General features: G+C 50.7%; 1 protein-coding gene and 2 long non-coding RNA genes across 3 annotated transcripts in view; 1 reads left to right on the forward strand and 2 right to left on the reverse strand.

Moving 5' to 3' along the window:
* The window catches only part of LOC119111902 (V-type proton ATPase subunit B), a 34,580-nt gene extending 28,224 nt beyond the window's left edge, over window positions 1-6,356 (forward strand). Inside the window, exons 3-9 of the mRNA XM_037235772.1 lie at window positions 1,776-1,950; window positions 2,623-2,762; window positions 3,574-3,720; window positions 4,014-4,344; window positions 4,675-4,862; window positions 5,248-5,377; window positions 5,728-6,356. Of these exons, the coding sequence (XP_037091667.1) occupies window positions 1,776-1,950; window positions 2,623-2,762; window positions 3,574-3,720; window positions 4,014-4,344; window positions 4,675-4,862; window positions 5,248-5,377; window positions 5,728-5,879 (1,263 nt within the window). The 3' untranslated portion in view covers window positions 5,880-6,356. The remainder of the gene's footprint in view (window positions 1-1,775; window positions 1,951-2,622; window positions 2,763-3,573; window positions 3,721-4,013; window positions 4,345-4,674; window positions 4,863-5,247; window positions 5,378-5,727) is intronic.
* A 755-nt stretch (window positions 6,357-7,111) lies between these two features.
* Window positions 7,112-10,032, reverse strand: LOC119113271 (uncharacterized). The gene is made up of 3 exons (XR_005095874.1): window positions 9,836-10,032; window positions 7,688-7,903; window positions 7,112-7,136 (listed from the first exon to the last, which is right to left on the reverse strand). It is a non-coding gene; the product is annotated as an uncharacterized LOC119113271 (long non-coding RNA).
* Window positions 10,033-11,043: 1,011 nt separating this feature from the next.
* On the reverse strand, window positions 11,044-13,063 carry LOC119111766 (uncharacterized). Its single transcript, XR_005095607.1, has 3 exons — window positions 13,036-13,063; window positions 12,622-12,854; window positions 11,044-11,070 (listed from the first exon to the last, which is right to left on the reverse strand). It is a non-coding gene; the product is annotated as an uncharacterized LOC119111766 (long non-coding RNA).
* Window positions 13,064-25,044: the final 11,981 nt, after the last annotated feature.

Raw genomic sequence — 25,044 nt, forward strand, 5'->3', positions numbered from 1 at the left:
TTTGACGCACCCCCCAGCGCTGAGGGTAAAAACCTTTGTGCCCCCGTCAGCACCAAGGGTAGCTTACACTTTGGACTTAGGTTTTTAGTTTCCTAGAAGTGTTTCCTTTTCAGCGGACGGATTCGAGCCCCTTTCAATTATCGCGAGCGCCCAACTTTTCAAAATAAAATTAGTACAATATTTGATTGGATCGATTTTTGGGACTAGCGGCCACAATAAGAAGGAGTTGATGCATCAGCCTGTGCTCCATCAACAGATCCTAAAATTCCAGTCAAGCTGGATATTTTTGTGGATAATTTTAACATCCTGCAATGATCAGCATGGTCTGCCCTGCCATTTGACCTCATCTGACCTTGAGTGGCCACTGCCATCAACTATAGGCCATGCCAGCCAGTAGCTAACTGCAAGGATTGAAGCAACCTTGACAGGAGCCCCAACAACAATTTTATGCGGGTTTGTGCAATTGCTATTTTCAGCAGCTGTTTTCCACAGCCAGTTTTAATGGTACCGCAAACCAACTGGTAGAAGCTTTTTCTATCAGCTGCTGTCTTGTATGAGCAGTATCTAAGGTAGTCTTTGACCAAGACAGGGATGTTGCACCTCTTGCAGGCAGATCTTGTGAAGGTGTACATATTACTACATGGCATATCCACTGAGTTTTGTAAACCTGACTGAATATCACTTTTTATTAGTCATACAAGGTATAGCATACATCAAAGATGTCATGGGATCACTTCTGGTCACCCTCTTGCCTGCTTACAGCATCCTCTGGCTGACCTGTTAACAGGATCTTTCTTAAGTTCTGACAGACATTGGCTGACCAGCCACCTGCTAAGAATAAGGGAGGATTTGCAGCAACTGGGATGGCAAAGAATATATGCTTTTATTGTAATTCTTGACATTTTATGTCATGCTGTACACATGGTGAACAGCAATTTGCAGTTTTTGTTATGAGCATGCACAGTACCTTTAAACTTAGATATTAATGTCTTAACATCCACAGGTATGGTGATGAAAGTTAGGGAGATGTGAGCAGATAGCTAGTCTGGAGTTAATAAATCTAGCCAAGATTCTATGTTATATTATGTACAATTGAACATTCTGGGTTGCTCTGCACATACACTCTGATACTATACTAGACAGCATTCTCCTCATCACAGCTCCATTGATTTCCTCCAGGCTGTTCATGGGCAGTTCATATGTGGCCACCACCTTCAAATACAGAAATATTGCTGACATGGGTCCTGTTTCCAGCCCTACAAGACAGTGTCAGAGTGTGACGGTCCCCTGGTGACTCCTTGATGGCGTCAAGTTCCCACAAGTTCCGGCAGAGATCGTGAACACTTCGACGCTGGGGTGATGGCACTGACCGTGCAGGGTAACGTGGCTGGAAGTCAGCGGCCTGCCAAGGGCCGTTGTGCAGGTCGTTTCAGTTAAGGCACACAGTTGCCACAAATAAATTGCACAGGTGGCAGGTCATGCTGTGGCCTCATGTGTTAACCTGCCTCCTGGCTAAATGGCATTAGTAGTGGTTATTGGGTTTTTTGACCAACATGCTGGATTTCCCTGGTCATGCAAAACTCTTAGATCTGTCCTCTGCACCCTAAAGTCGATCGGTGTGCGGGAGGCAGAGGAGGCAGAGGACGCCACTAATGGTTTTGTTTTCTGTGGCATTGTACGCCACCCATCGGGTCTCGCTCCCAGGTGTCGTCCGTTCTCCGTCTCTGGGCTCTCTCTTGCCTGCCCGGCCTCACCTCCAGCGGCACTTCTGACAGGTGTTTGAGGGTACGTCGGGTATCGACGCCAAGAACACCATCTGCGAGTTCACGGGCGATATCCTGCGCACCGGCCCGTCTCCGAGGACATGTTGGGGTCGCGTCTTCAACGGTTCCGGCAAGCCCATCGACAAGGGGCCGCCCGTGCTGGCTGAGGACTTCCTCGACATCCAGGGTAAGGGCTGCCCCGCCCCAGCTGCTGCCCTGGTATCGATGGCTGGGCGACCGCTCCTGTCTGACTATGGCTGTACAAAACTATGTCGTGTTGTTTCAAATAAGGTCGATGTTGAAGATTCCCGAAACGTGTTAAAACAAAAACAAGCTGTGCAAAATGAACGGTCACATCACGCGGAGTGCAAAGTAAGTACTGTAGGATTCTTTCAGCCAGGGTTGTGCAGCGTCAGAAGATGCTTTTGAGGTGAGTGAATGGCCGTGCAGTCAATGTCGTTAAGAAATACAGGGACTGCTCCCACGTCGATTGTAGGGTCCCTGTCTATGAGTGATCACGAGGATAGTCTGCGTTGCATGTGACGATCAAAGTGACGACAGCGGTCCGGAACAAGGTGCGAACAGTACACCAGGGCATGAGCGACGGACAGCGCGTGATCAAAGGGAGGACATTTCTGCGTTTACCCTGCTGAGAGGAGAAACCCGTGTGTCCCGTTGGTGTGACCCATGCGGATGCGACACAGGCTAACTTCCTCCCCTCTACTATTGCGATGAGAGAACTGTCACTCGCCTCGGTTTGACTTGATGGTCCTGAGCTTACATCACAGTCGCTGCCCGATCTCACGCTATCTCAGCGGACCAGCCGAGTGACGTAACGCTGACCGGTGCCGCTCTCCAGGCCAGCCCATCAACCCGTGGTCGCGCATCTACCCGGAGGAGATGATCCAGACGGGCATCTCGGCCATCGACGTCATGAACTCGATCGCCCGTGGACAGAAGATCCCCATCTTCTCGGCGGCCGGTCTGCCCCATAACGAGGTGAGTGGCGTGTGCCAGCGTACGGGCCAGCCGCAGTCGCCCGCCTGGCAGTGCCGGGATATCGCCACCCAGCGGGGCTCAACAGCTAGACTTGGAGGGAAAACCCGCGCTGAGAAACGCCTGAGCAGGGGGGATTGTGTGGCCTTCGCCTTTTGGCGTGCTCCAGATATTTCCAACACTTCGCAACGTGTTCAACCTCAGGGTCTTCATACTTTTAAAGCAACACTGGTTGTTGGACCTGTTGTTCCTTGTTGCATGTGTGCTTTTGGTGTCTTGGCTGTTGTACGTTTTTACAATGGTCAACTTGCTGCCAATGTGCAGTCAAGTCAGCGTGCATATATATATATATATATATATATATTATATATATATATATATATATATGTTGCGTAGTATGTGCATGGGTAAATGCACATATAATGCCTTGTTCACTGACTTACATCTTGTAATGTAATGACGTGTAGTACTATTATCACTGAACATATTTTGCTGGCATGCAAGATGCTCCCCTATGTGATGGATGTTTGCCGTTCTGTCGCATTTCACAGCGTCTGTGCCACAATGGGTACATTGAATATTTCCAGCCCTGCATAACACTACAAAAAGCCCCAGCCGTTCCTGGCATCGTGCCAACTTCCAGTCTCTCAGCACCGTATTGGCGCATGGTTGAATTGGGCGTGCCTTGTCGGCGCAGACTGTAGCACAGACGAGAGGCATGCTCCAGAGCGGCCCCCACCGCTGCAGACCGCGGGCGGTCTGTCGTGACGCCGCCGGCCGCGCACGCCCTAACTCGGCCCGGTCGGCCCCACAGATCGCCGCCCAGATCTGCAGACAGGGCGGCCTGGTGAAGCTGCCCAACAAGTCGGTGATGGACGACCACAGCGACAACTTCGCCATCGTGTTCGCCGCCATGGGTGTGAACATGGAGGCGGCTCGCTTCTTCAAGCAGGACTTCGAGGTAAGCCGCGCGCTGATTGCGGCGGTCGGGTCTCTTCGGGTTCAGAGCTCGGCCACACGAGGGCACGGGATTGATCAATGCCCTGCCAATGAGCTATTGCTATTTTTGTGGAGGAGTGAATAAAAATGAAGCTTACCCCGCTTCTTACTTTTTGACGTATGTCTACGGTTCGTTTTACATCGCTTGGCTGCTTTATATGTGGACTCGGAAGCCCTGTAGGCCCACGCAAGAAGAGGATGAATTTGGTGTGCGCTCTCTGCGGCCGGCCTGTACCGTTCCATCGGCTCCCGCAGGAGAACGGCAGCATGGAGAACGTGTGCCTGTTCCTCAACCTGGCCAACGATCCGACCATCGAGCGCATCATCACGCCGCGGCTGGCGCTCACCACGGCCGAGTTCCTCGCCTACCAGTGCGAGAAGCACGTGCTGGTCATCCTGACGGACATGACGTCGTATGCCGAGGCGCTGCGCGAGGTGTCGGCCGCCCGCGAGGAGGTGCCCGGCCGGCGCGGCTTCCCCGGCTACATGTACACCGATCTGGCCACCATCTACGAGCGCGCCGGCCGCGTGGAGGGCCGCAACGGCTCCATCACGCAGATCCCCATCCTCACCATGCCCAACGACGGTGAGTGGCGGCCGGCCCGTCGCTCGCGCCACGCCCGCTGGTGGGCCAGTTAAAGGAGGGAACTCGGACGCGGTGCGTGTGAGATGCCATCTGTTGTCAATGGCACGTCGATGTCAGCTGTTGTCTTGACGTGGATCAGTATCCCGGGCGGACGGCCAAGCATGCGTTTTTAGACCCGCTGAAAGCTGGCAATATGTTAGCCACCGTCATCAGCGCGCGCAGTCTCCGTTGGAAGTTGGGCGGTGTACCCGTGGTCGGCGCTGTGCGGTAGCTGCTGCTGTGCCGTGTCCGGCGCGGTCGGTGCGCTGACGGTGCGTGGCGCCGTTGCAGACATCACTCACCCGATCCCCGATCTGACGGGCTACATCACTGAGGGCCAGATCTACGTGGACAGGCAGCTGCACAACCGGCAGATCTACCCGCCCATCAACGTGCTGCCGTCGCTCAGCCGTCTCATGAAGTCGGCCATCGGCGAGGGCATGACGCGCAAGGACCACGCCGACGTCTCCAACCAGCTGGTGGGTGTCTCCAACCCGGTCCGCACCAGGGCCCGCATCCCTCTGACAGCACGCGGCCCAGCCGCCGCGCCCCTCCGCGGCGGACACATTGCCACCGCTGGCCAGTGGGGCGCCCGTCACGGGTCGGCCCCGGGATATGTCTGTGGACGGCCGGGGAGTTTCTGTATTTTGATAGTTTCGAGTGCCCTGGCACATCTAGGGGTGGCTGACGGTGTGTTTGTCATGAGTCATACCGTCGCGGCGTTCGTCAGGACGTCTGCGACTTCGCAGGTCCCCTGGACTGTGTGTGAGCTCCCCGCTACATGCCCGCGGCGGAGCGTGCTCATGCGTCTCACCGGTGCGTCGTGTGGGGTGTGCCTACTGATGCGGCTGTGGCGTGTTGTAGTACGCGTGCTACGCCATCGGCAAGGATGTGCAGGCGATGAAGGCGGTGGTGGGTGAGGAGGCGCTGACGCCTGACGATCTGCTCTACCTCGAGTTCCTCACCAAGTTCGAGAAGCACTTCATCACCCAGGGTGAGCTGACCATGAGCCTGCCGAGCGCCGGCGGTGGGATGAAGAGAGCCGCGTCCGATCAGTGTGCGCTGGAATGTTTGAATAAGGGAGGATCAAACTAGATCTATATTACTGGCGCTTTTCCCATTTGATGGCGATTTGAACATGCCAGCTTAGTCCAGTGGAGGGCATCTGTTGTTGATGCAGAAATATTTCTGTCGGCGAATTGGTTGTAGCCATCATCGCAACTATAATATGATCTGGGCGTTTCGTTGAAAGAGTGCCATCGACTCGTAGTGAGAAGGGCGTAATCCCGACACGGAAGTCGCCCGTTCGTGAATAATTGATCTCATGGCGTCCTCCACCTCAAGGTAACTACGAGAACCGCTCGGTGTTCGAGTCGCTGGACATCGGCTGGCAGCTGCTGCGCATCTTCCCCAAGGAGATGCTCAAGCGGATCCCGGCCAGTACCATCGCCGAATTCTACCCGCGCGAGAACAAGAGCACGGCCGACAACAACTGAGGCGGTGGTGCCGCCCCGTGGCTGGCGGTAGAACCGCAGCCTCTGCCAGCCGCCACTAGGCGCGTGATGCGAGCGTCTCAGGGTGGTTCGGCCCGGCTGGTGCCATGGTAGATCATGTGTGAGATATCTGTTTGGAAAAGGCTTGCTCTCAGCGTCTTCAGGCTAATGAAGGTGAAGTTCGAAACGGATTTCGTAGGCGGCAATGGTAATAGCGTTCGAAATGTCACTATGCTGACAAGCTGCAAGCCAGCAAGGAGTAAATATGTTTATATGTTTGCTGTACCTACTCTGTGTGTGCGTGCATTATAATGCATAGCGCAATGACGCCGTGGCGACCGATGTGTCAACGAATCATTCCTGGTGTATTTTATTTTAGATTGATCGGTGCGTGATTCCAACAGACGATAGATTGTTTAATGGGATGTGTGATGTAATACTTGTATTATTTGAGGAATAGAATGGATTGTATGTGGCTGATTCAGACTGTTGCATGATGTGGTTAGTCGGGAAATGGACGAAGAAAATGACGCATCCATTTGCTCGCAAACGCCTGAGACTGGCATGCTACTGCTGACGACTTGGGATAGCGGAAGCACAGGCCATACTAGACGGCTACCGGGACCAGACAGACACAAAGTGCGGGTTGCCCATGGCTTACCACGGCTCGTTTTTATTTTCGGTGCCCATACTGAGTACAGTGATGACGGTATGTAATGGGCAGCGGAACAGACGTTCCTGCAATGTGTAATGTCAATATGTATGATTCATACATAATACATTCATACACAGTACATAATACATTCATACACAGTAATATATATATATATATATATATATATATATATATATATATATATATATATATATTACTACACTAAATGCCCCGGATGGATGGCAGGTTACTAGAATAGTTTGGTGACACCTTCGGTTGGTCGTCCGGCACAAGTCAGATCATCGCAATTCGGGTTTGTGCCCGGCACAGCATAACGTACGTCCTACAGGGTATTTGACTCGCACCCATGTCATTTATTTCTCGAACACCGTCTGCTTCATCCATCACAACAGCACTGACGCGCGAATGGAGAGTACGTGAATATCTTGCCAGCGGCTTTTGGAGGGATTGTCGGAGGCAGAGTCCGGCACCAGTCTGATTGGTCTCCGTGCTGCGCCTGCGCCTGGTGCTCCCTTCATCGTACTTCTTCAGCTCTGCGGCCGCGGCTGTCGCCTTGCCACAACTGTGTTTTTATCGTTCTCCAGCTGGAACAGCGAACAGCATACCGCCAGCTTTGCTCAGCCAGCGGTGTTCAACGCACGCGGTGCAGGTCAGCCATAGGCTACAGCTGGACATCACCGCCGGCCTCAGAACATTAGTCTAGTGCTCGGTCCTGGGTGAAGCTGGAACTGGTTCTGGGATGGATCAGATCGTTGTGCGTTAACACAGGCCCGATGTGTACGAAAAATTGTGCTGGGTGGAGTGTGAGCGAATTGGTGCGTGCTAAAAAGGATCGTCGGTATTGACTATAACGGCCGTGCAATCGACGCCACATCTCGGTCGGACCAGGCTTGAAATCAACAGAATGTGCGGTGGATGTGGAGCGGAAGGAATGCCGCTGAAGCTGAATCAAACAAATAATTACGACGTGTTTGCCAGGCGTGCACCGCGCTGAGGCCCAAAAGCGGCCTCACTCCACGGGAGTCACTGAACATGGTTTTGGAGTGGTCCTCCCCCCCCCTCCCCCCCTACCAGGTCAACCCTTTCGGCTCAGCCTCCACCCGACTTTAAATAGTAGCAATCCTGCTTCACTCACTGTAGCAGCCCACTGGACCTAACGTCCTGTGGGCGCCTCCGTTTCCACACCGTGGGGGGAGGCCAGAAGGGCCGCCTGACTCGGTCTGTTGCTCAGGTGGAACAGCAGCATCTCTCTGTTGTCGCTTAAGAACTTGAGCTGCTTCCTGTGGAGCTGTTTGCGCTGCTCACTCAGCCAGATGGCACGCTGCTGGTCGATGCACGCCATTGCGAATAGCTGTCGGCATACAGTGGTGGACTTGTGATAGCAAAAACAAAAAACATATTGACGGGACCAGAACCTGTGGACACGTGCGCAGGTTGCTAGCCGCTTGCGAGCCAGCGTTGCACCTAACGCTGTTTATCTCGTCAGTGCTTACATTCGGCCCAAACATGGGACAACGGGAAACAGTCTCTGGACGGTAGAGGTGACAACACAGGATGCACAAAGGCGTGTGTGGCTGACAAATGTTGCACAAATATCAGAAGCGATGGTGACAGATCCGTGCATGCTTGCCTTTTTATGTGTGCCTTCACTTGTCTACATGCGTTGGCGCAGGCAGCCATTAATGTATGGTGGTCGTCCTTGACCTCTGGTGAGCTCCTTCTTTACAAGTGATACCTATGGACATGCAGGTTCATACTTTTCCCACCATCATTGTGGGCGCTGGAAATGCATCTAGCAGCAGTATACAAGAACTCCTGCATCCAACGCCGCAGCACACTGGGATGTGTTAGTGGGCAGCCTAGATGGGCCCCACATAATGAAGTCCGTGTTTTGTACTTGGGTGCTCAGAGGTTGATATTATCACCGTGTACCTACCCAAACATTCTCGTCACGATGTCATACCACGCATGCTTTTTTATTTGACCTGTACGGCTCAAATGTCAGGTGATTTCCCTGGCAGGTATTACAAACGTGAAAAGATTTGCATGAAGCATACTTATTCGCAGGTAGATTTGCCCGACTGGGCCACAGTTGTCTGTTTACATGACGTCTTTCCATCTGACCTAAATGGCCATCGGCGCGCGTGTGAAAAAAACGGGAATATGTTCTGAGTTCCGTAAAAAGTTTACAAAAAATATGTCATGCACCTTCAAATGAGCACAAAATCTCGTGATTTCGCCCAAACTGCCTGTTTTGGCCGCCCTTGGCCGTTAAGTGACCCTGTTATTCGCTGTCTCCCGGTTCCCTTTGCCCGTCCCAGGGGCCATTACTTTCAGAACACACTGCGAGAATAACGACGGAACCATAACGACTGGAACCATCCGAACATCACAACGGCTCTTCCGCGGTATCTCAACTCGCTGATAGTGATAGCTGATAGCTGATTGCAGGTTAAGGTAGGTTAAGTCAGGCTAGGTTAGGTTAGTTTAGGTTAGGTTAGCTTGAGTGATGTGGATGTTTTGGAAATCGTTAACTCTCGGGACAGCATGGTGCGTGAAAAACCATTGCCATTTTGTGGACTGTTGAAAGCTTTTGGGACTTGGGTCCTCTAAAAGTGTGGAGAACCTATTTCAGCTCAGCTGTTTCATGTAGCAATCATCTGGATCGTTTTGCGACACCATTTGAAATGCTGCCTACCTTTCACGTTATGCGAGGTCCTTGATTACCATGGCTCGCCGATCTTCCAGCCATAAACCTTTTTTGAATCAAATACATTGGAAGTCTCAACGGCAAGAATCTGACATCAGTAGAAGCCACTAGGACTATCGTGCTGTCCATCGCAAGGAAGAATATTTTTCAATATCATTACTGACCTGCGTTTTTCCAGCACGATAACAGTTGTGTGTCCAGTGGGATATCGGCAGTGCGGGGGGGGGATGGGCCAACGCACTAAACCCGGTGACGGCTCCGATGCTCTTGCTTTCACGGTTTGAACCCCAAAATAACATCACGGATCATACCAGCTCATCGGTCCCCTCAACCCTGCATCCTCTAGCCTCGAATCAGGACAGTGTCAAGTACTTGTGACTTGCCTCTCATCGGGTGCCTCTCAGTATGGCTGGCAGCCAACGGAGACAGCAGGCAGGAAAAGGCCCGGCTGTCGTGCGACGGACCGTCCTCCGCCCTGCGTGTGAAGCACACAGCTGGGTATAGCGTCAGCTTACCACGGAGCTGTCATTGATCTCGGAACGGCAAGCACTGGTCTCTTGCTGACATCCCCACCTTAAACTCCTTGAAATCCAGCTCCGAATCTCCCGACACGTCGAACTCCTTGAAGATTGACCGGATGGCGGTACTGTAGAAGTTGAAGAGGAAGCCTATTCTCTCGAATTCCTCAGCTGACACCGTGCCCGACTGGTCGAAGTCCATGATGTTGAAGACGGCGCGTGAATGCCGGTAGATGAATTCCTTCTCCACGTTGTCCTGTCGGGGTAAGTTACTTATTACAGACGGACTCTACATAAGGGATAAGGCGAGTGCATGCGTGACGCTGCTACCTCGTTAAGCTTACTAATCCTTGAGATTAAATCAACGGCCCATAAAGGGCTAATTTAACCCTTTTGACCTGGTTTAGTCTATTAGTGCACATTCATCTTTTTGCGTACACCTGCCTAATGGAATTTTACAACAGCTTTCCAATGACGTTTTCCAAGGGGCCTGCATGGTTTTGAGATCAAAGGGAGGGGCTCTGAGCGCCCCCTGGTAGAAAAAGAGGTGAAAACGCCCGGAGGGCGAGGATTAAGAGCATATCAAGAGCCATGTTATAGACAATACAGCGCATTTAGCCAAATGCGTTTTTGCCCCGTTGGCATCATTTTTGTATTTGCTGTTGTAATGGTCATGTTGCCGTTTTCTGCCGTTGTTCCCGTTTGTTGCTACGCGATGGTACGGTTGAGAGAATGCAGCTAGAACGAGGTATGATCTGTTGAAGTTTATGTCTAAGTGATTACATTGTTTCATTCTCGGGTGATAAAGTGCATAAACGTTTGTCTGTCACGCTGCATGTCGCAAATTACTGACAGACTGTTTGCTAAGGCAGCTCGCTATAAATGAAAAATTGGGGCGATAAAACTTGACACCAAAGATGACCGCCTAATGTAGTCACAATATCAATCTCAGTCATTAAAACCCGGAAGAGCATTATTTAAACTCATGATTTCCATCCCATATTTGGATGACGTGCGCAGCGTCTCGGCTGGCGCGGCCCTGGACACTATTGCTGCGTGGAAGTGATCTGCTCCTAGCGCTGGCGATGCTGCAGAGACACTTCATTGCAATGTTTCACGATCACGACGGTCACGTGCTTGCCTTAACAGCCACGAGGATGGCGATCACGAGGTAGAACTCGTCGAAGTCGATCTCGCCGGAGCGATCGACGTCGAAGAGCTCAAACAGGTCGTACAGCTGGCCGTGGCTCAGGTCTGTGCAACTGCGCAGCCACGAACAGAAAATCACATCTGTAGGCAAAACCTTGGCGTAGATTTGGCGGGTCGCATGCACGTCGTAGAGACAACGGTTGAGCTTGTGCATGGGTTACCCAACCCAACTGATCTCAGCTTCGGATCAAAGGAATGTGGTTAGCGCCGCCAAAAGATTATGTCTAACAACACGTTGTTACTCACAGTTACATAATTCACCTCTTTGAATATATAATACCCTTGGTCCTTGGTGGATCTAATGAAAATGGCTTGGGCGGCGGTGGTATAGTAGTTAGATTGCTTTGCTCCGGACCTGTCGACCTTGGGTTTGAGTCCCTGCCGCGCCACCATCGCATACCACATGATACTTGATCCGTAGGCATCCGGCTTGCAATGATCCTGACAGTGGGTTAGACGTAAAGTCCCAGTCATTAGTACTAACAGCGATAAAACTAGCTAGCAAAATGGGTTTCGCGCAGGAGTTACATATAAATTTCGTTATCTGTGTATTGGTGTACACAGACACGTATGCGCACACTTGCGCGCACTAAGAGGTTGATTACGCATTGTCCCCACCCCCTTGGCAGTGAACTCTTTCCGAATCGATAAATGAAAAGGGGCACCTTAAGTGTGGCTAAGCTGCGCATCTGGAAAACCAGAGATGCGGTGTTCGATTCTCCGTGGTACCCGCCCTGTCTGCCAGGGCGAGAGGCAGGCGACTCCGTAAAACCTCAGCAGGTGAGTGCGCCGTAATAACCAACGGCACCAGCGACAAGTGAAGAATTCGAAGGCCCGTGCCAGTCAGCAGAAGTGCAAGTAGCCTACCAAGGTATAGTATAATGTTCACCTGAAGTATTTTTAAGAGCTTAAGAGCTCCCTCTCCCCTGCTCTCCTTACACGCGGATATACAAAATGCATGGTAAAAATGAGCGTAATAGGGAATCAATGTTTCACCAAGCACGAGTCTGCCTGCGTGACGAAGTACTTGTTAACAGTTGTTACGAAAGTAATTTTTATGGATTTTTAAGTGCGGCATTTTTCCGCTTGTTAGGCTGGATTTTTTTCAACGGATAAAGATGGTGTAGTTCTGATTCCAGGCCAAAGGTGTGCGGCCATATTCACCTGGAGCGCTTTAACACTCAACGTGGAGCTCAGTTCCCCCAATTTGACCGAAAGTGCTTCGAACGTTGGGCACCATGCTCACGAAAAACTCAAAGAACACAGACATAACGAAGATTTTAACAAATTATTTTTCTTTTGTTTCTTCATATGTCAGAATTAAGTGTCCCAAACGCAAGGAGAAAGCAGCATTTGGGATTTAATCCTCATCGACCAAGAGATCCCAAGAAGTCTTCTTAAACTGCGCTTCTGCGCTTCGCTGCAGGAAAACAAATGAGTCAAACATCTTACACGTGTACCGGTATTGGTACACCGGTATACTGGTACATCATACACATATACTGGCATACGTGCATGGTAGATTGTGAAGCGATCACACGTAAAGGCAACGCTGCACCGAAAAGAAGAGCACCGCCCAGAGGTTCATTCACTGATGAAAGAAGCTTGCCTGCGATATATGAAAAGGCTCACCATTAATTGCCGATGCTTCATGTATGTCAAGCAAATTGAACAGCTCCATGCAAAGCACAGACGATCGCACCGTCAATAGCGAGAAGCTAGGATCTAAATGAAACGACTTTAACAATTCCGACGTCACTTCCATCACGGTCCGGCACTGCGCTGATGATCCAAAATATGTAGCTTATGGCGCTAGTTTGCTTTCCCTCGGGTACATATGCATCTAGATATGTCTTGTGAAGGTCCTGAAAGAAACAGTACATTCAGGTTATGGTTTTCGGTCAAAACAAACTCAGTAACTGCAGAAAGCTTCAAGAAATGCATCAAGTCGAGTTGTGAATGACATCTCGAAATCGATGAGCACTTCGACAAACTATCGTCAAACTCAATACAAGTAATTTAGTTGTCTTGTGTGAGGCTGCGTACGGGCACGTCAAGGTCAGGTGTTATTTTGTGACAAATGGTTGGGTATCATTTTCCGCTACTCAAGTTATTTCCTCGCTTTTGAAACAAGTGTATCATTTTCTCGTGCACCTTATCTTTTCAAATTCCTCCAAGGCGAGAGAAGGAAAAAACACGCACTGAAACTGCGTTTCAAAGTTTGCTCCCAAACTGCGTTTGCACACTGCGTTTCAAAGTTTGCTCCCAAACTGCGTTTGCACACTGCGTTTCAAAGTTTGCTCCCAAACTTTGCTTTTTAAACAGCGTCTTGCCGGTGCGGAAGTACCAACCGTGCCCGGGGCTGGAACTGATCGTGATCATTTCTTTAATTTCTGATGCCTGATCTTCATAATTTCTGATCATTAGTTGCTTTAATCATGCCACCACCTCACCAAAATACATAACACCAATAGGCTTGCCTGTATCAGGGCAGGCTGATTAACACTGCGGGACCAATCTTGTTTCCTGGCTGACCAACTTCAGTGCATTTTGGCTCGGACACCTTATGCTCTGAGTTCAATGACTTAATGAGTCATGAGTCAGACAGAATGGTCTTGTCACGGCTTAACTCGCCCTGATCGGTCTCTTCTCATAACGTGGACTGGTAGGCGGAGGGGGTCGATCGCTCCCTGCCGTTTCCAAACTAAGAGCGATAGAGCCTCGCGGAAAAAGACTTGGCTCCAGTGAGAGCTTGCTGACTCCATTACGCCAGGTCCAAGATCAGTTTTCCCGAAAATCGCAGATTGTTGGCTTTGCATCCCCATATTCACGAATTCATGTCATTTAGCGACATGAAATTTACACAAGCATGTTCCTGACATAACTTCGTGGGGTCGACATGCATTTTTGTGTGTTCTGAGTTTGCATTCATAATGCGAATCTCCGTTAATGTTACAGCACCGGCCTGCTGCAAGCCATCGGCAGATTTGTTGGTCGCCGCCAGGGCTCGCCGAGGATCGTCATGCAGTGTTCCTTAAAAAAACGCGGTTGCCGTGACAACAGAGAGGCTAGGGCACGTTTTTAGTGTACCAACACGCCCAATGGTTACTCCATAGATTACTAGCCAATTTTCATGGTTGCATAATATGCCGGAGAGACATCCGAAGAAAATATAAGGGGGGTCGCATCGACCCCCTCTTTTGATATCTATGAAACCAAGATGTTATAAAGCTCTTAGTAATATAGAAACTTGAAATATGCACTGATGAGATTGTTCGATTATCGTCATTATATCCATGATAGGAAACTGACCTAAAAAGCCTATCACAAGCGAAAAAGCGTATACATATTTTGTCCAAGAGATAGATTGGGAACTCGAGTTTGTTGTTCAAAAACCGGTTTTTTGAGATGAGGAGTTCATCAATTTCATTTTATGGATAAATATAAGTAAACTGTTCGCGAACAGCTGGCCGCCTGACGGTTGAAAGCGCGAGCGAACAGAAAAGAGCACCTGCTCACAGTTTGCGAACAGGAAACCTAGCAGTACATTGACCATAAACATTCTTTCCGGCATCCGGAACTGTCTCGGTGTTCCGTGATCGCCGTCACGTTCGTGTTATCTGAACCTACCACTTCACTTGTCCCGACCAATATCAAGGCATTATATATATATATATATATATATATATATATATATATATATATATATATAGCATAATGTGAAGTCATATCGCTGCGTGCATCGTGTGTTATTTCCTAGTATCCGAGCATGCAAGCGGTTAACCAAGCTACTAAGCGAGGCATCGATGCGATGCACAGAAAAATTGAAAATTACATGACTATGAAAAGCAAAGCCTACGCCTTTGTACAGCGCCGATCCTCACGAACGAAAGCAAACAAACACGAGCCCAGTTTCACTACGTCTCAGCAACGGCAGCTGACTGGGTGCTGACGTTTCCCCTTTTCTGACGCCAATGGATCGACCACTGTTCACTATTCAGCCAAGGCGCTGGCTGGGGAGTGAATCCACTCGCTTTCATGATTCATAGTTTCATTTCATGCTGTTCCAAAGTTTCCGAGTCCCTGAACTTTAAGTACTTCTTTCTCATCTCTTTCCCTACTTACAATGCTGGAAATAATACCGAAAAATGGTAAGATCGAAAAGCTAGCTTCTGGAAATCAAAGAAATCAAACAAAATATTGATATAATATTGAGTCCCCTCTTCCTCTTGGATCAGGAAATGATTCAAACAATGGTTAAAATGGCATTGGGTAACCTTCTGCTATACCGATCAAAGAATGGTGTAGGTATTAGCCAGAATATAAGATGTCGTGCCAATAGTCGAAAAGTGGAAGCTTCAGGTTAAGAAAGAAAGAGTAGGTCTAAAATTATGTCACTTCCTCCTCTTGGATCGAGGACGATGTCTTAACGGTCGCGAACGGTTCGCGGGCTGTCTACGAACGGAGCGCGTTCGCGAACAGCGTCTTGGATCGAGGAAGATGTCTTAACGGTCGCGAACAGTTTGCGGACTGTCTACGAACGGAGCGCGTTCGCGAACAGCGTCTTGGATCGAGGAAGATGTCTGAACGGTCGCGAACAGTTTGCAGACTGTCTACGAACGGAGCGTGTTCGCGAACAGCGTCTTGGATCGAGGAAGATGTCTTAACGGTCGCGAACAGTTTGCGGACTGTCTACGAACGGAGCGCGTTCGCGAACAGCGTCTTGGATCGAGGAAGATGTCTGAACGGTCGCGAACAGTTTGCAGACTGTCTACGAACGGAGCGTGTTCGCGAACAGCGTCTTGGATCGAGGAAGATGTCTTAACGGTCGCGAACAGTTTGCGGACTGTCTACGAACGGAGCGTGTTCGCGAACAGCTAGCCAGCCGGCGACAAAGCCGTAAACTACCATAAACGATCAGCCTGTGTCCATCTTTTGAGGAAACGGCAGTGCCCAATGCTCAATTTAACGGACGTACTGCATGCACAGGTGAAGGGAACAGCCAACATGTCATGGCAAACTATGATAGTATAACAGCTGGCGTCACCTATACCACGAACCTTCAACAGATAACGGTGTTGGTTGGACCACGGCTTTAGAATCATAAACCGAATAAAGTAAAACTTATATATATATATATATATATATATATATATATATATATATATATGTAGACGCATGTGGACAGCCTCACACCGTCCGATCAAGATTGTCACATAAAGGTTAAAGCTCCAGAAAATGTAAGAAGGCTGAGATGCTTGACTTGTTGGTTGCATGTTAAAAACGGGCAGCATGGCGTCTGATTAGTTACCTGGCTGTGCTTGCATGAAAATACGAGAGATTTCACCTTTTACACACATTTTCCACTACTTACGGCCCCATCGTGCAACCGATTCGGGGCTTCGGCGTAAGCGCCAGGATTTGCCGCTGACTTCATCCAGAGAGGAGCGCGGTGGGCCTCGCCGAACCTCTGGGGAAGCCTGAGTCGGAGGGTTGCCGTGGGGCGGTGACCGGCGGCGCTCTGCTGCATGGCAACTGCTTCACGGCTTCCATCCGTGTTTAAAAGTTTGCATGGGTTCACGGAAAAGCACATCGCATATCCTACACGTTTACAGCTGAGGGAAGAGCGTAACCAGCCAGCAACAGGCGGACGGCTCATGTTCACTGACACGCTTAAATGTCCGTATGGCAGCGGCGAGCTCATATAGTGACCTCCAGGTCACGTGATCCTCCCTTTTAAATGATTTCCGCGCATTTATATGTGCGAAGTGAATTTTCACACCACAAAATCGGTGTAAACACGCGAAAACAAGTAGATAAAGAACAAACCATGCTGGCTGACGTCATGCAAGAAAGCTTGCATGCATGCGGGTGCTAAATTGGGCTTTTAGTGAAGACTTTGAGCTGTGTCCCCACAGCCGTTGCGAAATCCTGCATATGGCCCTGTCGAATTACATAGTCGTTATGGCAGGAAAACGATAGCCCTTTTATCCAATTCTTTCTGCCACGCTTTCACCCTGAAAATAAGTCACGCACCCCACTTGGAGCATGCAACCCTGACCTTTCCGCCAGTGGAATGTTTCGCCCCACCCAAACCAAACAACGAAATTTGGCTGCTTTGTACGCAGCCTGACCATTAGCGTCAGGATTCGCGGGGCCGACGAACCGATCCTGGGCCATACGTAACGCTGATCCACCAATTATCGATAAGCCGGGTCCAATTGTCGCCTGGTGCTGATACCATCTGAATGAAGAGTTGTCTCCGACCCGTGACAGCGGCGCGAAGAGGCACTCATCGGTCCACCGGGATCAGGACCCGGGCGGCGCCCCTCAGCCCGACAGCGGCCAGCTGACGGTCAGCCTGTCCTCCACAGCTCACGACAGGCGCCATCCGGTCTTGTGAGGGTAGAGAGGTTCGACTAATGCGCCGCGTTCTACTGTCAGCTACCGGCACAGCGCAAAGCAGAACCCTGACACCGGCGAGTCGGAAATCCCGACATGGCGTTCGCGCCTGACTTGGTAACTATGTCTATAAGCTGCGCATCAGCTCATCTGCACGACGTCGTGATGAGAGGATAACCGAAATGGAAAACCGGAAGCTCTGCACCCCCTCATCCGTGCTTTCCGTGTGCAAATATCTGTAGCTTCAACGTGCACGTCCACACCTGCTTTCTACCCGCATAGCTGTATCAAGCTCGCCCACTCGCCGTTGCTGACACGCTTCCCCCGTTCGTCTGCCGCCCCGAGTAAAGTACTGCTCAGTTTGCACTCCCGGTACCTATTTAGAATATTGCACAGGAGTTTGTTCTTCAAATTTGGGAATCTCTGAAAGAATCGCTCACCGCCTACATCCTGATGCATAGCATGCAATGCATCCGTTTTGGGCGACGAATCTTGTAAAAGAATCTGTTACTCACAGCTGACTCCAGTATTACAAACAAGATATCACACCGAAGCATGGTTGGCGCATTTGCAGTTGATAATTCGCAATTTGCATTTACTTATATGGTGCACCGTCAATGGTTGCATACATACGTGCCGTCACCGGCAGCAAAAACGGGGACAACATATACCCGAGTGGAATTGCACATTGGCAGCTGGCTCGGCTGTTACAAAAATGGCCGACATTTCCCTTCGATCGTCGTTTTCAAATGACGTTTTATGGATACGACCTGGTGCATGCATACCTGCATGTCATCGCGAATGGTGGAGACGAGCGGCGAGTAATTAGTTTCATACATGAAAACGTTGGTGGAATATGTCTTCCACAACTGACCGGCCCGTGGCCAAGAAGTCCGCACACCTGGGCGTATTTGAGGCACTTGGACTTGAAAACCCACGATTTGACTCGACTTAAATGGCGTGCAATATATGCTGGCATATCTGCAGTCAGCTGCAAGACTGAAAAACAGGGGTTTCTTTTTTTTTAGCTTTTATTTCCTGATGTGACTATGCCCATACCGTGAACCGGTACCCTGCCGTGATCATACCCTGAACTGCACCCGTGACACTTGCGAGCCCATATACGATGCTCCCCAAATTTTACGCCCAATCCGTGGATTTCATTCAAGTATCTACCTAGGCGGTAAATGATATGCATTGATATAAATGATAATGATAAAACAAATGGTACGAATGATACTCTCAGGGAAGCAGAGAAGAAGTGGCAATGCGATAACTTGGTTGAACATCGGCGTGCCGTAAATTGCAGGCCTTTACGCAGTGAGCAGATAGGTGACAGCAACGTGTGCCAGGGCACGGACAGCAACCGGAATAACTCCTGGATCTATTTTCACACAGTGACACTACGAACGTCCACAGGAAACAAGCCGATTTTTCTAGTTCCCTTTATTCTCAAGTCATCGATAAATGGGAGCCGTCAATTAACCGAAGTCGTTTGTGGCGTATGAGTCCATACGACGCTACGCACAAGTGCGTAGATCCGTTTCATCCGTACTTGTGTGATATGACGTTGAACTAGGCCAGCGCTTTGTATTGAAAACCGTACACGAACATGGATCAAACACAGGATCATCGGCCATCGGAGACAGTTGACACTAAACGAAGAATTGCCTGAATTGCAGCATAATGCGGCCGCTCACAGAAAGTCACTAGGACGGCCCATGGGCCTGCAAGCAAGTACCGACGTGTTTGACCCGTAAAGACCCCGACGATAGCTTTTGGTCGATCTTGTAGGCATAGTGATGCATAGTTGCCTATCAATACAGAAATATTTGAATTTCGCTATTCCAGTGACTTGTGCCCGATTACCGTTGCCATCACGTGTCTGCGTACCGATGGAATGCGTTTGACATTCCTGCTCCACAGCGGTCTCTGTTCATGTGGAGCGCCGGCGTTGTTTTCTAAAGCAGCTGATCACTGACCTCTCGAAAGCGACTCCACACATCGGCGATTGTTCCGGATGGAAGCCGTGCTGCGAAACGCTCCCGCTCGCTGGCGCCAGCCACTTGATCTGGACGCCGGAGCGGCGGCCTCCCCTGGCCGAGCCGGGAAATATTGTCAGTCATCCCGCATTCTCGTGAAGCATGACACTCCAGCGTTTTTGTCTGTGAGGGCATGATATTGTTGTCGAGAGCTGCTTCGGAAAGAACGCGCCGGCACGCCATTGTCGGTTGAACGCTCTGAGACAGGACCCATTACGGCGAGGGTGGCGTGTGTGTCCGAGGCAATGCACTCCATGTGAACGGACCGGTCCTCCAGAGCCTCCCTCGGCCTTCCCCCACCCTCTCCGGCACCAGCCTGGCACGTGAAGGGGGTTGATATTGTGGAATGTCTGATTAAGGGGCAGCTATAAAATGATATCAAAGTTGGTGAAAGCGCTAAATAAGCTGTTACCTTGCAAGGAAATTTACGCGCTTTAGTTTGACTTTTATCTCAGCGGTATTCGGTGAGAAAGACGATTCTACGAGACGACGATATTCGGTGAGAAAGACCTCTTGAACGAAAGGCCATGCGTTCCGAGGAAACAAGCGCAGAGTGATTTCTATTACAACAACTTATTCAAAGCTTTTAATCTCATCATTTGCGTAGATTATCTATGAATGTTTTGTCGTCTTTTACGAATCAGCAGCAGACCAGTACGGTGACGACCGCTCCTGCATCGGTTTCAGGTCGGTACCGAAGTCGGCGACAGTGGCACCATGCAGAGGAGTGCTGGACGGCCTGAGTGTCTGGCAGACCAGGCGGCGGACGGCCTGAGTATCTGGCAGACCAGGTGGCGGTCGCCTCGCCGGTGGGCCTCCCGTGCCATGCTGGCCTGGGCGGAGGCATGCCCCAACGCCTCCTCGCGGCCTGCGCTCTTGCCGCCCGTGCCAGTCAACAAAGCGCCGGCTCCTCCGCGCCCCTGCCGCCGCCGTTCGGCCTTTGAGCGTGGTTTTTACATGTCAATGAGCACCCTGCGTGGGAGGTTTTGGGTGACAAGTGCGTGGCTGCACCGCCAGCTGGCGCCCTTTTGGGCGGCCTTTGTGACCCGGACAATGGCGGCTGTTATTCCGTCTGAGTGCGGATGAGACGCCGGGTGGCGGTAGCCGTCCCTCATAGAGATTTGGCGTGACGCGCGATACAACAAAGTGTTGCTGCTCCACCTGTCAGCTACGGCAGCTTTCGGTGGCGGTAGGTTCTTGGGGAGCAAGATGTTTTGTCAGTAATTATTCCGGACAAGAGATACGCAATACTTTGCAGAAGTAACACACGGTGCTGGCAGGGAGAGGAGTGATAACAGCACTGTACGGGATAGCGTGCTGCTCTCATGACAGCGCCAGTAGTAGCCTATAGAGAGTGATAACCTCTGCCTGCGTTGCTGGTGCTCCTACTCCTGTTTCTGCCGTTCCAACGCTTGAACTGCCCATTCACCTTTCGGTAACCGAACGGGACGTGCATCTAGTACACGACATGCTTCGCTTAAATCGTATCATCGGCTTACATTCCATTTATGACTGTCACATGCCATTACAAAACAAGTGGCCTATTCACTCCTCGGTGACGGAACATGACGTGTAACCTGTATACGAAATGCTATGCTTGAAGGGCGTCATTGGTTAATGTAATGTCACATTGTCACAGAGTATTTGCAAAGCAAGTGGTTAGTCGTCCGTCAGTAATTTCGTCTTTAAATAGTGAAGCACCTATGGGAAAATCGGCTGGAAGTCATACTATAATTGCTGACTCGTTATGGATGTGCAGAAGCGAATACCTGTGATGGTCATTCACCATTTGGTTTTTCCCGTGCTTGAGCTGGGCAACTGATGAGCCAAACAGAGCCAATGACTCGAACAGGGCATTGCATCACCCTGGAACCGTCCAGTGGTGTTGGCGACAAGCAGCAATGCATGTCTCTTTGGCAACCCGAGGGCCATTGCGACGTACGGCGCCCGCCTGCCGCCTCCTGCTCCCCGACACCGGGACCGTGCTGTCCGCTGAGCGCTGCCATAAACCGGCGCCAGCCGTGTATCTGGACCAATAACGTCCAGCATATAGTACCCGTATGTCGGCCGTTTCCACCTGCCGGCGCCGACTCGGTAATGACGGGCGAGCCTACACCTGACGGGCGCCGATTCGCCGCGCGCTGCCGCTGCAGCCGGCGCTCCGCGGAAGCCAGCGCTCTGGGCGCCGCGGCGCCGCTGCACATTATCATGCGGCGCGTGCTGGCCGCCGGCGCCGGCGCGCGCCGCTCAGTCATGGGGAGGCGCCCGGCGCCAACCCGCCGCGCGTCCGACAATGGTGCAAGGCAGATGCCCGACACTGTGACGACGGGGGTGGAGCCGACTTGAGGGAGGCAGATGCCGACCGGTCGCAAGCAACGACATTGATAGCGGCTTACGGCATCAACATAGCCGTGTTTAGCCAGAGCAATGTTGGCAGTTTGATGTGCAATCCGCTGACGCAGCCTGCCTGCGTCAAGACGGGGTAAAGGGATGCCGTAAGGTGGTAATGATGAACTACAAGATTCTCCTACTTTGTATTCATCACGCTCCACTTTCCCAACCGCTCCCGCACGGTTCCGCTGTTCTCTCGCCATCTTGGAAGCTCTGTCCCTACTTTAAGCCCCGAGATTAGCAAAGTATATCTGGTATGCTTGATATGAGTAATTGTGTGTTGAGCTCACGTGCTAAGCGGAGTTTGGTGTGTGTCTTCTGAACCGAGACCCAACGTAGGCCGATCCAATTCACCTGATATATCTACCTAAGACCTGCTTGTCATGACAATGAACTGCGAACGGTTTTAGCGAATCGTGGCATGCCTCGACGCGACTGCCCGGGGCCAGTTTACCCATTCAGCCAGCTGCCAGCCAGACTTTTCTACATCAGTTGGGCAAAACATTGCGCACAAGATTGGAACTAGGTTCCAATTCCAAAAACGGCCGCTGGTCGCTTATTACAGCTCCATTGCCGTGTAGTGGATCCAAATGTCCAAGCTTTGACATGACGTCCCACTTCGGCTTGTGACCGATTTGAAACAGTCACATCATGATCTAGCAGCTTTCCAGGTGAGACAGTCACGTCACGATCTAGCAGCTTCCGAGATGAAACAGTCTCGTCACGATCTAGCAGCTTCCGAGGTGAAGCAGTCACGTCACGATCTAGCAGCTTCCGAGGTGAAACAGTCACGTCACGATCTAGCAGCTTCCCAGGTGAAACAGTCACGTCACGATCCAGCAGCTTCCCAGGTAAAAGTCACGTCACGATCTAGCAGCTTCCGAGATGGCAAAAGGCGATGCAGATTTCTTTTCAGGTGTGATCTGCTCTCAGATTATTACATCGCAATGTGGCAAGTCGTATTTTGCCACATCGACATGTGGTCGCTTGTAAACGATCTACTACCCGACCTAGTTAATGCGCGTTTAGGAGCCGTTAGTGCTTGACTCTCGCGGTTGGTCTTCTTGTGAGCTATGCGGTAATGCGTTGGAGGGTTGCAGGATCTGGGATGTTTAAGTCCCGTTTGAGAGAACAGTGTACGAGCCATACCGTAAATCATTTTGGGTGGCTCTAGGATTAAGCGCCGTTAAGTCTAGCTTAGGAGTGCAAGACGAGAACCGTGCTGTGAAATTACACAGCATCATTCAGAATAGGTTTCTGGAAAAAGTGCTGGTCTTTTCTCCCCATGCCATTTTTACTTTATGTTCACGTTGACGTTCTTTTTACGTTTTATATGATGCAGAGAGAATATTTAAAAGGAACAAGAACTAACCCTTACTTGGCTTTGCACTATAATCACGTCTCGCCAGAACCTCAGGTTTTGAGTTTTTTTTAAAAAATCAGCTCTGTTGCCATTGCTGCCCACATGAACATCCTGTCCTGAAAAGCACTCGCAAAGATAAAACAGCCAGCCAACACCGAGCCAAACCTCATTTTGCCACAGGTATGTATAAGTGTGTAACCGTGGAGTGTGGAATGCGGGCTACGACTTTTGGGCCGATCCCTGCAGGCTGCCATCGTCAGAAACGTTTTTAACTCGTGCATTAAGCCAGAACCAAATTGAACCTAAACTTAAATCACCTCATTGCATCTGTTATTAGTGGCATCATAGGTAATACGATTTTTGCCCCCGAGGTTGAGACCATATCACACCATGTCTGCTAACCCAACAAATTTAATATTCCCTTCCATGCTAAAAATACTAATGCAGCGACACTTGTCAGACAGGTGTACATTTCTCGATATATTATTGTCGCCCGAATAATTACCCATAACCCGGCGTCGCGCAAGTGCAATCTATGCACTGATAAGTCTGTTCCTTCACAGTCTGTTGTCGCACAGTCTGTTCCCTGCAACCAAGCGTATTCAGGTCGTGTTTAAAGCCAGTTGCCATGCCACCGCATTGTGTTGAGGGCAATGACCAATCGGCTTCCAGCTATAATTGTCTTCTAAATTTTTACACCTCGTGAATATGGAAGTATTTGTCACATTTCATATGAAACCGGCTTTATGAGCCTCTGATACAATACTTAGTATTATCATGTAGTACTTGAATGGTATCTTAAAACAGAAAGACAAAAAAGAATTGAAGAATTTTAAAGAAAAAATTTTGCACCACATTCCCCGTATGCCGACAGCTGACAACGAACCTTTTCTCGCCGAGATAGTCACAGCCCAGTTTCATCCCGTCTAGTGATAAGCACCCAGAGGGGGTCCACTGCGCCTGGGAGAGCTGGACTGCACCTGGGAGAGCTGGACTGCACTGGTCCGCTAGGGCTAGGAGAGCTGGACCACTTGACCGCTGGACCTGGGAGAGCTGGACCACTGGGCCGCTAGGGCTAGGAGAGCTGGACCACTTGACCGCTGGACCTGGGAGAGCTGGACCACTGGTCCGTTAGAGCTGGGAGACCTGGACCACTGGACCACTGGACCTGGGAGAGCTGGACCACTGGCCCGCTAGAGCTAGGAGACCTCGACCACTGGCCCGCTAGAGCTGGGAGAGCTGGATCAGTGGCCCACTGAACCTGGAAAAGCTGGACCACTGGCCCGCTACAGCTAGGAGAGCTAAATCATTGAACCACTGGACTTGGGAGACCCGGACCACTGGCCCGCTAGGGCTGGGAGAGCTGGACCAGTGGCCCACTGAATCTGGGAGAGCACCGCCATCAGCGTCGACCACAGTCGGCACGAGCGCCCACATCTGGACCCTATCTCACGGAGAGCCGGACGCCGCCCAATGTTCTTTTAGGTCAGGTAGGCTCATACAGGCTCGGTTCAGGCTCAGTTCAAATAGAGGGCACTAATGAAGACTAAGAAAAGGCACCAAGAGAGAGAGAATTCGTCGACATAGTTATGTCATCTTGATTTAGGGAGGTAATTATGCTCTGTTCGCAAACACATTCTTCAAACCGAGCTTCTCAGTAGCATATTTTTCACACATGCAAGCACACACGCACAGACCGCATAGCCCTACCTCAAGATCGCTCTATGTCTGCGTGCTGATTGTCGGCGGTGGCCGATCACCTGCTGTCCGCTCACCGGCTCGCTGACGGTCTCTCGGCCCGGACCCTGGCCGGTGCTCCTCAGGGTCGCCGGGCAGGACCGCTTGTCGGCGCGGCGA

The sequence above is a fragment of the Pollicipes pollicipes genome, unplaced genomic scaffold (assembly GCF_011947565.3).
Source record: "Pollicipes pollicipes isolate AB1234 unplaced genomic scaffold, Ppol_2.1 Scaffold_7261;HRSCAF=8764_pilon_pilon_pilon, whole genome shotgun sequence".
NCBI lineage: Eukaryota > Metazoa > Arthropoda > Thecostraca > Pollicipedomorpha > Pollicipedidae > Pollicipes > Pollicipes pollicipes.